This window comes from Phaseolus vulgaris, unplaced genomic scaffold, assembly GCF_000499845.2.
Source record: "Phaseolus vulgaris cultivar G19833 unplaced genomic scaffold, P. vulgaris v2.0 scaffold_43, whole genome shotgun sequence".
Taxonomy (NCBI): domain Eukaryota; kingdom Viridiplantae; phylum Streptophyta; class Magnoliopsida; order Fabales; family Fabaceae; genus Phaseolus; species Phaseolus vulgaris.
In genome coordinates, this window is record NW_027174106.1 from 138,435 (window position 1) to 150,925 (window position 12,491).

Here is a 12,491-nt window from a genome sequence, read left to right on the forward strand (position 1 = left end):
ACAGAGAGAGGGAGAGAACCAGCACCTGAGGTCGCGTCTCCCGCCAGCCAAAATCTTCTACGTTCGTTTTTTTTTTTTGTCTTTTTAATTTTGGCAAAACTATAACCAATGGCTATTTTACCTTATTTTCTCATTTCAATTTGCTTTTTTTATGTTCATTTGTATTGAATCAATGTTTTAATAAGTTAATAACAGACTTAGTTTTTTGTTCTCTGTTTTTTTATTTGTTCATCTTATTCTTTTCCATGATGAAATTTTGAATGTCATTCTTTAATTGCTACGGAAAATGGAGACTGAAACTAAATATGTGAATTTCAATGCGTATTTCAATGGTGATTTAAATTGCTCTCTAACACATTTCCACACATGAATTGTTTTACCAAAAATAATTACAAAAGGACGTCAAAATATTTAGCCAAGCATGCTATATAAGAACATTCCCACGACTTGACTTGACTAAGAATATTTGGTTGGACGTTTAGGTTTTTTCCTCCTCCTTAGTGTTGTGGTTGGAGGTTTTACTTTATACAAAGAATTGGTGTTAATAGGAGAGAGAATGAGTGGAGGCATAGAGAAATAAAAGAGTAAAATATTCATATATTCACTTGAGTGTAAACTGATACAGAGTTATGAAATATATAAGCAAAGATACACTTGGAGACTAACTGAACCTAACTTAAGTAATCTGCTTAACATCCCCCCGTAAACTTATGATGGGTTTTTCCAAAACCATAAGTTTAGGACGTACTGAAGTAAAGCTGGGACCAGAAATAGGCTTTGTAAACACATCAGCAAGTTGAAAACGAGCAGGTGGATGAATGAGAGAGACATGCTTTCGCTGTACATGGTCACGAACAAAGTGAATGTCTATTTCAAAATGCTTGGACCTCGAGTGCATGACAGGGTTAGCTGAAAGTAGAACCGCTCCAAGGTTATCAAAATAAATTTTGGGCATGGTACAAGAGATATGGAGTTCAGTTAATAAAGATTGAATCCAAATAATATCAGCCAGGACAGCAGCAATTCCGCGATACTCTGCTTCAGTGCTGCTTCGGGAAACAGCTCTTTGTTTATGAGAAGACCATGAGACAAGATTAGAGCCAAAATACACGCAGTATCCTGTTGTAGACTTTTTGTCATCTATATCACTAGCCCAATCTGAGTCACAGAAGCCCTGGATTGTATTATTGGTGTTGTGTTTGATAAGAAGCCCATGATCTAATGTGCCGTTGAGATACCGTAGGATCCGTTTAACTGCCTTCCAATGATGCTCTTGAGGACTGTGCATGAATTGAGAGACTTTATTCACAGAAAAGGTGAGTTCCGGGCGAGTGATGAGCACATATTGAAGAGCACCCACTGTGGATCTGAATAAAGAGGGATCAAAAAAGGTTGCAGAAACATTTTGTGGAAGCTTTAAGTTGGTAATCATAGGTGTAGGTTGTGGATGGGACTCAAGCATTTGCGTTCGTTGAAGAAGACTTTGAACATAGTGACGCTGTGATAAGTGCAAAGATCCATCTTGGAGAGTGGAGACATCAATACCAAGGAAGTGATGTAGAGGGCCCAAGTCCTTTAGAGCAAAAACAGAACTAAGAGTGGAAATAAGAGAAATAATATCAGTAGGTACAGATCTAGTAATAATTATATCATCTACATAGATGAGAACAAACAAAGAAGAAGAATGAGTAAACCTAACAAACAATGATGGATCACTAGTAGTGGAATTAAAGCCAAGACTTTGAAGAGTGATACTTAGCTTTGTATACCATGAACGAGGTGCTTGTTTGAGACCGTAAATAGCTTTGTTAAGCTTACACACTAGCTGTGAATTGTTAGAGATAAAACCTGGTGGTTGTTGCATGTAGACATCCTCATGCAGATCACCATTTAAAAAGGCATTGTTGATGTCGATTTGATGAATGTTCTAATGAGCAAACACAGCATGAGCAAGCACCACTCTGATAGTAGTATGTTTGATTACAGGACTAAAAGTCTCTGAATAATCAAGACCTTCAGTTTGACTATATCCCTTGGCCACAAGACGTGCTTTGTGTCGCTGAAACGTGCCATTTGCATTATACTTATTCTGGAAGATCCATTTACAGCCAACAATGTTTGCTCCTGATGGTAGAGGAGTCAAAGTCCAGGTTCTATTTTCAATCAGAGCGCGGTATTCATCTTGCATGGCTTGATTCCATTGAGGAGATTGGAGTGCAGCTTTGAAATTGACAGGTTCAGAAGGCACAAATACAAGAGATGCAGTATATATTTTGGGCTTGGAAATACCAGACTTAGCCCGAGTAGTCATAGAATGAACATTTTGATTAGATAAAGGAACCAAACACTCATTAGTGGTGACAGCAGGTGACAATGTGTGATTGTGTAAAGGTGATGTGGGCAGAGTAATGGAATCAGAAATAGGAATGGAAGAGGGAGAGGAAGAGATCACAGTTAAAACATGAGGAGTAATTTGAGACACAGGGGCAACATCAGTGTTAGGTAAAAAACCATATTTTGAAATAGAATATGGAAAAATATCTTCATTAAAAACTACATGTCTAGAGATATATATTCTACCATCAGGTGAACGACAGATGTAGCCTTTATTACATTGACTATAGCCAAGAAATAAACAACAAGTAGACCTGAAATTTAATTTGTTAAGATTGTAGGGACGAAGGAGAGGATAACAGGCACAACCAAAACTTTTAAAAATAGTATAATCAGGTTTCTTGTGAAAAAGAAGTTCATGAGGAGTCTTACCCTGTATGACAGAAGATGGAAGAACATTGATAATCTGACTAGCAGTGAGAAAAGCTTCACCCCAAAAATTCATAGGAAGAGAAGCCGCGGAGAGCATAGATAGGCCCATGTCAACTATATGACGATGCTTCCTTTCAATAGCGCCATTTTGCTCGTGTGTATGTGGACAAGTGAAGCGGTGTTGTATATCAGATTCATTAATAAAAGATTTAAAACAGTGAAATTCTTTTGCATTATCAGTCTGAATAGTTTTAATTGTAAGACCAGTTTGATTTTCAGCCAATAATTTGAAGGTTTTAAAGGCAACAAGCGCTTGTGATTTAGAGTGTAACAAATACAACCAAGTGAATTTGGAATAAGCATCTAAAAACGAAATATAATATTTTTCACCACTTGTAGCATGCATAGAAGCAGAACCCCATATATCAATGTATATCAATTGTAAAGGAAGAGTATAAACAGTTGTAGAAGAGGAAAAAGGAAGTTTATGAGCTTTCCCTTGAACACACACATCATAGAAACCAGATTTAGAAGTACAAGCAATATTACATTGATTTAAAATGTTCTTGACTACATTAAAATTGCAATGACCAAGTCTGTTGTGCCACAACTGCAGAGCAGGTTTTTCAGATTTAAAGGATGTGTAATTAGCAGAGTAAGCAGTGGATCTTAGAGCAGGAAAAACGTATAGACCATCTTTAATGATTCCTTGAAACAGAATTTGCTTGGTTACTTGATGTTTAACATAACAAGAATCAGAGTAGAACTCAAAGAAAACATTATTATCTTTGGCAAATTTGGAAACGTTTAACAAGTTTTTATTGAGAGTAGGAACATGTAAAAGGTTTTGTAAAGAAAGAACAGTGTTAGTAACAGGAGAAACACAAGATGCAGAACCAATATGAGAGATAGACATACCTGCACCATTACCAAGTTTAACATTTGTAGAGCCTTGATATTCTTGATTATCAGTAAAAAAAGTTGAGTCATGTGTCATATGGTGAGAAGCCCCACTGTCTGATACCATAGCGGGTCTTCGATAGTGGAAGGTGTGCCAAGAATCGATGGTTCACCATCATCAAGAGATAGAGTAGAAAACTGGGATGTGTTGGCAGTGACCTTGGAAGAAGATGACTTACCAGTCCAATGCCAGCATTGAAGGGCATGATGACCAATTTTTGAACACAATTGACAGCGAACCCGATTAGGTTTCCAGGATCCAGAAGGAGAGGGGGTCCAAGAATCACAATGAAACGGGCGAGGTCCATTAGATCGAGAATACCCGCTTGAGGGTTTATGCGGAAAACGACCACCACGGGAGTATTGATTGAACGATGGACGAAAGGATGGGATTTGATGATACTGAGAATGAACAGAAGTAGCATTAACTTGAAAAGAAGAGTGAGCAAGCTTATACCTCTGAAACCGTTCTTCTTGAGCAAGTAAAAGAGATTCAATCTCATTGATTGAGTAAGGATCTGTGCGTGACGTAACAGCAACAATAAATGCATTGTATTCTTCTGGTAACCCTTCAAGAATACTGTCAATATGATCTTCAGTAGTAATTGGGGAGCCGATTGCAGCAAGCATGTTGACAGCCTTTTTAATGTCATGAAGGTAAACAGAAATCGTTTTGTCATTCTTGGGAGTCTTGAGCAGCAACTTCATCTTCTGAATTTGAGCACGCGTATGAGAGGCAAACTGTTCTTGAAGACATTTCCATATTTGCGCCGAAGAATCCAAGCCCACGACTTTTGTAAGAATCGGTGTAGTCATTGAAGCCAGAAGCCAGGCGATGATAAGCTGATCTTGCTGTTGATATTGAAGAACTTCCTCTGATGGTGAAGAGGGAGAAGATGAAGGGGACGAAGAAGGAACCTGATTTCCTTCAAGAAACTTCAAGAGTTTGAGACCACGTATAGTGGCAAGAACTTGATGACGCCAGAGAACAAAATTGTCTTCATCAAGTTTGAGGTTTATGGGAGTGGTGAATTGCTGAACAGAGGCCATCGGAGAAGAAGATGAAAGGAAAACAGAAGAGGAAGAAGAGACAGTTGGGGATGAAGACATGTGTCAAAAAAATAGGCTCATGATACCATGTTAATAGGAGAGAGAATGAGTGGAGGCATAGAGAAATAAAAGAGTAAAATATTCATATATTCACTTGAGTGTAAACTGATACAGAGTTATGAAATATATAGGCAAAGATACACTTGGAGACTAACTGAACCTAACTTAAGTAATCTGCTTAACAATTGGAGAGGTGGATTTGAGCTATATGAATCCCTTCCTTTGGAGTAATTTGTGGTTTGTTTGAATAGGAAGATGAATTTAAGAAAAAAAAAAAAGAATGACAGTGAGATGTAAGGTGGTTTGATTAAGAAAAATAAATAAAAAGGAAATGAAAATGAAGATAACGGTTATGAAAGTTTTTTAATGACTTGTCAACGATAAAATTTTATTTAAATGGTAAAATTAAAAGATTATAATTTTATGTTTATAGTTAAAATTAATTTAAAATGAAATATGATGTATATGAAATTCTCGTGATTAAAATATTATCACTCTTATGATCTTTGAGCTCTATTGAAAAAAAGATACGAACTATTTGATGTTGTAGATACATACACAGTTATTGAAAATAAATTTTCATAAAATTGGAATAAAAATAATAGTAAAAAAATAATTAAAATTGTAAATTTCTTAAACTTAATAAAATAAATTAAAATTGATGTAAAAATCCAGCACCTAATTGATATTAAACATATAATCATACAATACAATACGATGAAAAAAGATAATTAAATTACAATAATTAGGTGAAAAAAGAATAGTTAAAACATATAATTCACGAACTCATCTGTAAAACTAAAAATTATCTAACATTAGTACATCTAAAAATGTATAAAAATTCATAAAATTAAATTAATATTATTTTGTTATAAATTTATTTTGATTTTTTAATTTTATAATTATTTTATAATTATTTTATAATTTCATTATTTTTATTATTATAATTATTATTTGCAAATTTATTATTATTTTTATACATTATTATTATTTTATAAAATTATTTTTATTATTATTATTTTAACTATTATAAGTTTCAAATTTTATTATTATAATAAGGTTTTGAAGACTTGTTCACTACAATACAATGATAATGATGGATAATACTGAAGTTTCTCGCGTAAGGCAAAAAAATAACTACATGGTAATTAAATAATACAAGTGTGGCATTGAGAAGGTGGAATAGAAAGTAAAAACAACTCATAATCAGTCATATGGATGCATAACTCATTATCTTTTAAAAAAACGCATGTAATTGGTTATATAATATGGTAATTGGTTATCTAATATGGTAATTGGTTATCTAATATGATAATTGATTATTTAAATTAGATAATTGATTATGGGTATTTTGAAAATTGATTTTTGATTCTATGATAATCGGTTGTGGATTTTCATAATTGATTTGTTTAACTTTCAACTTATTTTCAATGTGCAATTAAGTCATAAACAATCCAATAAAAATATTTACTTCTTTATTAGTTGTATTTTTCTAACTTTTTTTTCACCTCACAATCATGAACGTGCAATCTTCTCACAACGCTGGAACCAAACGATATATGCTTCCTCTTTTCTATTTGGGTGAATAATACTCATCCAAATCCAAATGGAGCGATAAGGGAAACAAAGGCAAGGTGGGTCTTGAATATGGTGAGAGGAGAAAATTGATAATTTTGACTTCAAATACCATTTTGCCCTCAATCCATGCATTGAGTAGTGTGTAGTGATTGGATTTGAGAAATATGGTAAATTAAAATATTGTGACATATACACAAGTGACAAATTTAATTGTACACCTAAATTTGTCTTTAGTGAATTTTAATTTAAGAAAACGTGTTATTGGATTTGAGTCCAAAATACAAGCATTATATTTGTAGTGTGTATGAATGTTATGGAAGGTAAATTCAAAACTGATAAAAGTAGAAAAGATGAAAAACTTAACACATACATAAAGTAATGAATAACTTCGGTCATAATCAATTACGCCTCATGACATTATCGATTATGCCTAAAGTTATAATCGATTATAGAAGTTATTTATTATATACCAAGATTTTCTCTTTTTATTTGTTGTTTATGTTGTTTCATATGTTATATTAAATTATTATATGATTCGTGCAATGTATGTTTTGGACATAGTTTGTTTGTTCTAGTCAGTTGATCGAGATCGTCTTTGCGCGTGGTTTGTCCCTGCGAGCTAGGGCACCTTCGTCTTGCTCCATCTGTGAGTACCTGAAAGAAGTGAACAAAGGGGCGCCCTCGCGGCCGTTTGCACTCCGACGATCAAGTCAGCTAGCGAGAAACATCAAAGACTGTACTGAAAGGCTAAAACTGTGTTGCCCTAGTTGCCTTGTGCTTTCAGCGGATGCGCTGTCAAGAACAATTAGGGTTTGTGCTCTGTGTGTCTATCTAAGAACTAGGTTAAAACTCGTGTAATTGTAAAAACGTACCTTACTAGGGCTCTTCGTGCCCTTTATATAGGTGAAAACTAGGGTTTACCTCTGCGCTGCTGCTATTATCTAGGGTTCCTTGGAGAAGGTCCTTGCGCCGCTATCCCTAGGATCTTAGCGTATCTGGCCCATGGACTTCCCTTATCTGGAGTGTAATGAATAACCTTGCGGCCACTTGGGCTCTAACTTGAGCGTTGTATCTCTCACGCCATCATACTATTTGGGCGCCAACTCATGTGCCCCAATCACTGGTTACGTGCCCTGGGTATGTCTCCCTTTCTCTCGTACCATGCACATGGTTTAACCCCGTGACGTGGCCCTCTCACGGGTCGTATCTATACCAGGGTTTCTTAGCAGTGGTCGTGGGTACTTTACGAGCCAGGTTTACCCCCTGCTGGTACTAGAACTTATGGCCTTGGAGCCACCTTTCTTTACCTTGTTACTGTTCTGGACTGTCGAGGCTATGCTTCATCTTGGCGATGTCTCTCTTAGGCGACGTCCCTCTTAGGCCATGTCTCCATTGGGCGACGTCTCTCTATGTATTGACTTTGACTTTGACTTTTGGTCAATCACCCCGGGACGGTACACAAGCCCCCCAGTCTTAAGCCGATGGCTTGCTTCAGCGAAAAGACTAAGGCCTCACCCCTGTTGCTCTCGCGGCGTTTTGATGACGTTTCACTCCCCGACCGGTTGACGTGACATTTCTGCGTTGCCGGCGCGACGTACCCTCAAGGCCTCTGACGATGTGATATTATCTAAGCGAGAAAGGTGACACTTCAGTTCGCACCTTCATCTCGTGACACGTGGTCCTTTACTGCTTCAACTGTAACGCTTGAATCTTTGAAAACCCCGTACCTTAACTCACTGACTTTACTTCTTTCGCATCTTTCTTGCGCTATTCATCTCCTTCTCAAGAACTCCTTGTTCCGCGTTCTTTCCTTGTAAACTTTCCTTCTATTCCGCTGCTGAACCCTTCCTCCTTGACCTTCAGTTTCTTCGCTGACAGTACGTACTAAAATGTCTACCAACCCTTCTTCCTCCAGAGTGGGTCACAAGGATCTTTACCCATTTCTCGATCTGTCATGAAGTGATAGATGGAAAAATTGTATCCTCAGATTGACATTCCCACTCACCGCTCTGGCTGAAACATATATCTGGTTGAAACATTCTGAAAACTTGCATATTCAACTCCTATTTATGTGTAACGAGTTTATCTGTAATGGTTTTTCTTTTATCCGAACTGCTTTGACATATATCTGGTTGAAATATTATGGAAACTCATGTCTTTGCCTTTATTAGGTAGTAGGCTTGGGCCAGTCGTTTTATCTGAAACATCGTTTGCCTGAACTGTAAAGTGTTATGCGCGTTTCCATGTCGCCGCTCACAGGCCTGGCTCACTTAGTTCCCCCATCTGGGGGCAGAGCTGCCTTTCGGATCCTTCTCTTCTCCCCCTGCATGTATTAAGAAACTTGCAATCTCGCCTTAGTTCGCTCTTGCAAAGAGGTCTTGTATCTGTTCTGGCCTACACTCGCTCGAGGCGAGGAGGTCTTTTTAATCTTTTCTCGCCTACACTCGCTTGAGGCGAGGAGGTCTTTTTAATCTTTTCTTTCCTGCACTCGCTCGAGGCGAGGAGGTCTTTTTAATCTTTTCTTGCCTGAACTCACTCGAGGGTGAGGAGGACTTTCTCTGGTGCCTCAACTTGCCCAGGGGTTGCCTTTTCCCTGGAGGCACTAAGGACTTTCAATCTCATCTCGCCTGAACTCACTCGAGGGTGAGGAGGACTTTCAAACTTTGCCTCAATTTGCTTACGCAAAGAGGTCTTGCAATCTGTTCTGAACATCAGATGCTGGAGTTAGCTGTTCCTACTTGAGGAGGGGGCGTCCCGAAGAAATCCCTTAACCCCTGATCAAGGGCTAGGCACCCAGATTTAACTTATATCTATCATCTGATACCGGGGCTAGCTATTCCTACTTGAGGAGGGGACGTCCCGAAGGAATCCCTTAACCCCTACTCAAGGACTAGGCGCCCGGATTTAACTTATATCTATCATCTGATACCGGGGCTAGCTATTCCTACTTGAGGAGAGGGCGTCCCGAAGAAATCCCTTAACCCTTGATCAAGGGCTAGGCACCCAGATTTAACTTATATCTATCATCTGATACCGGGGCTAGCTATTCCTACTTGAGGAGGGGACGTCCCGAAGGAATCCCTTAACCCCTACTCAAGGACAAGGCGCCCAAGTTTTAACTCACACTGAACGTACCTTGTTATCTTGCTCTAGACTTGACTTCTGCTTGATTATCTGGTGGCAACGCCTACTTCTGGCAACGCTCTGTCCTAGTGGTACCTTATCTTAATCTCTTCTCGCCTACACTCGCTCATGGCGAGGAGGACTTTTAATCTCTTCTCACCTGCATTCGCTCACGGCGAGGAGGTCTTTTCAATGTCTTCTCGCCTACGCTCGCTCACGGCGAGGAGGACTAAAAACTTCATACTTGTGCCTCCGATCGCCACATGGCGATGAGGACTTAAAACATTATGCTTTAAAAACTTGTACTAAATGCATGGGATCTGAATTTGCCTTAAATTAAACAAAGACGATAAAGTCTCTTTCCAAATGCTTAAAAACGATGAGCATGCAAACTTAACAACTAGGAAACTTTAATAACTTTTTGAAACCTTCTTTATTGGGTGACCTCGTAAAAAAAAACCCTCTTCAGGGAAAAAGAGTGCCCCCTTAAAAAACTGTTTTATTGCTACTTACAATGTTTTAACTGTAATAAAACTTGAGATGGGTGGCGTTCCAAGTGCGAGGAATCGCCCCTCCTTCCAGTGTCTCTAGGCGGTAAGCGCCGTTTCCGAGTGCTTCGGTTATTCTGAACAGTCCCGTCCACTTGGGCGACAGCTTGTTCTGCATCTCGTACTGGTGGGCATTCCTCATCACCAGGTCGCCATCTCTGAATCGCCTTGATTTCATCCTGGAGTTGTACTTGCGTTCAACTCTTCTTTTTACTGCTTCGGCCTTTACCCTTGCCTCCTCCCTGACCTCGTCCAGCAAATCCAAATTCATTCTCCTTTCGGCGTTCGAGTCTTCTGCCACAAAGTTCTGGAACCTTGGCAAGCTTTCCTGGATTTCGACTGGGATCATCGCATTGCACCCATATACCAAGCTAAACGGGGTTTCGTGGGTTCCTGATTGCTCGGTGGTATGATATGCCCATATTATGCGGGGGACTTCCTCAGCCCAAGACCCCTTGGCTTTCTCCAACCTCCTCTTCAGTCCTCTCAGCAAAACCCGATTGGCCGACTCCACTTGCCCATTCATTTGCGGGTGCTCTACAGAAGCAAACACCTGTTGCGTCCCAATATCCTCGCACAGCTTCTTCAATAGGTGACTTGCAAACTGGGTCTCATTATCTGATACCAAACGCTTGGGCACACCAAAACGACACACAATGTTCTTCCATACGAAACTCTGAATCTTGTGTGCGGTGATCTGGGCTACTGGTTCCGCTTCAATCCATTTCGTGAAGTACTCGATCGCTACAACCAAGTACTTCATTTGTCGTATCGCCAACGGAAAGGGTCCCAGAATATCGATTCCCCACGTATGAAACGGCCAGGGGCTGTAGATTGACTTTAGCTCTTCTGGGGGCACTTTGTGCCAATCGGCGTGTTGCTGGAATTGTTTGCAACGCTGTGCGTATTCCTTGCAATCTTCCCTCATGGTTGGCCAATAATAGCCTGCGCGGAGAGTTCTTGTCGCCAGGGCTCGACCTCCGATGTGGCTCCTGCAGATCCCCTCATGGAGTTCAGTCATAATTCTTACGCACTTCTCTCCATGCACACATACTAACAGGGGGTGTGTAAATCCGAACCTGTACAGCTCTCCATCGATTAAGGTGAACTTGCTGGAGTTTTTCTTTACCTTTCTGGCCTCCGTCGGATCCACTGGGAGGACGCCGTCTGCTATGTACCGCTGGTATGGCGTTATCCATGTATCTGGTTGGTAGACAACGCAAAACCGCGTTGTCTTCGCTTCCTCTACTGGGTGCGCCCTAACTTTCAGTGTCCTCAAAGTTTCCTGAGTTAAAGATCGGTGATTCCTTGCTATCCCTTCCGTCGACTTGCAAACTTGAAGAACCTGATGGTCTACTGCGAACGCCCGAGGTGTCTTCAGAGTTTCTTGTATAACAGTCCTCTGCCTACCCCCCTTGCCCGAACTGGCGAGCTTGGCAAGCAAGTCAGCTCGGGCATTTTGCTCCCTCGGTACGTGCACCACTTCGAACAAGGCAAAAGACCTTCTTAACTCCTGTACATATTCTAGGTAAGCCGCCATCTGTGGATCCTTGGCTTGAAATTCGCCGGTCACCTGCCCGGTGATCAGCAAAGAGTCGCTCTTGGCCATCAGTACCTTCGCCCCCATCTCCTTTGCCAATAGAATACCGGCAATCAATGCTTCATATTCCGCCTGATTATTGTTGGCTTTGAAGGCAAACCTCAGGGATTGTTCTATTAACACGCCGTTGGGTCCTTCCAGAATGACTCCAGCCCCACTACCTAGTTGGTTGGACGATCCATCGACCGAGAGTACCCAACGATCATCACTTCCGGCACTATACGTCGTTTCAGTGGATAGCTCGACCACAAAGTCGGCGAAGATTTACCCCTTGATCGGTCCTCGGGGTTCATACCTGACGTCGAACTCTGACAGCTCCACCGCCCATTTTACCATCCTCCCAGCTACATCCGGTTTCTTTAGGACCTTTTGGATGGGCAAGTCAGTCATCACCCATACCGTGAAGCTCTAAAATTAATGTCGTAGCCTTCTTGCCGAAAACACGAGCGCCAGCACTGCTTTCTCTAGGGCTTGGTATCTCACTTCAGGACCTTGCAACACCTTGCTGACAAAATAGATAGGTCTCTGAATTCGGTCTTGTTCTTGGACGAGCACCGCACTCAGAGCCCTTTCGGTGACGGCGAAGTATAACTTGAGGGGCGTTCCCACTTGAGGTTTGCACAGCACCGGCGGGCTCGCCAAGTATTCCTTGAGTTTCACGAAAGCATGTTCACATTCTTTCGTCCAGACGAACCTATTATTCCTTTTTAAGCACTGGAAATACGGGTGGCCCCTTTCCCCACTGGCAGATACAAATCGCGACAGCGCGGCCATCCGACCTGTAAGCTGTTGCACCTCCTTGACAG

The 12,491-nt window shown here is 40.4% G+C and overlaps 2 protein-coding genes across 2 annotated transcripts; both read right to left on the reverse strand.

Annotated features, from left to right (window-relative positions):
* Window positions 1-676: 676 nt before the first annotated feature.
* On the reverse strand, window positions 677-1,864 carry LOC137817393 (uncharacterized mitochondrial protein AtMg00810-like). Its single transcript, XM_068620685.1, has one exon. It carries the CDS (start codon window positions 1,862-1,864, stop codon window positions 677-679), a length of 1,188 nt encoding a protein of 395 aa, XP_068476786.1.
* An 8,192-nt stretch (window positions 1,865-10,056) lies between these two features.
* LOC137817394 (uncharacterized) lies at window positions 10,057-12,075 on the reverse strand. Its single transcript, XM_068620686.1, has 3 exons — window positions 11,981-12,075; window positions 11,215-11,902; window positions 10,057-10,716 (listed from the first exon to the last, which is right to left on the reverse strand). Exons 1-3 carry the CDS (start codon window positions 12,073-12,075, stop codon window positions 10,057-10,059), a joined length of 1,443 nt encoding a protein of 480 aa, XP_068476787.1.
* Between the last annotated feature and the right edge of the window lie 416 nt (window positions 12,076-12,491).

Coding starts and splice junctions, on each gene's coding strand:
- LOC137817394 (XM_068620686.1), bottom strand. CDS start 12,075: ATGACTGACTTGCCCATCCAAAAGGTCCTAAAGAAACCGGATGTAGCT. Junction 11,903..11,980: donor CTGTCAGAGTTCGACGTCAG/GTATGAACCCCG, acceptor AACGACGTATAG/TGCCGGAAGTGATGATCGTT. Junction 10,717..11,214: donor ATCCGACGGAGGCCAGAAAG/GTAAAGAAAAAC, acceptor GGTGTGCCCAAG/CGTTTGGTATCAGATAATGA.
- LOC137817393 (XM_068620685.1), bottom strand. CDS start 1,864: ATGCAACAACCACCAGGTTTTATCTCTAACAATTCACAGCTAGTGTGT.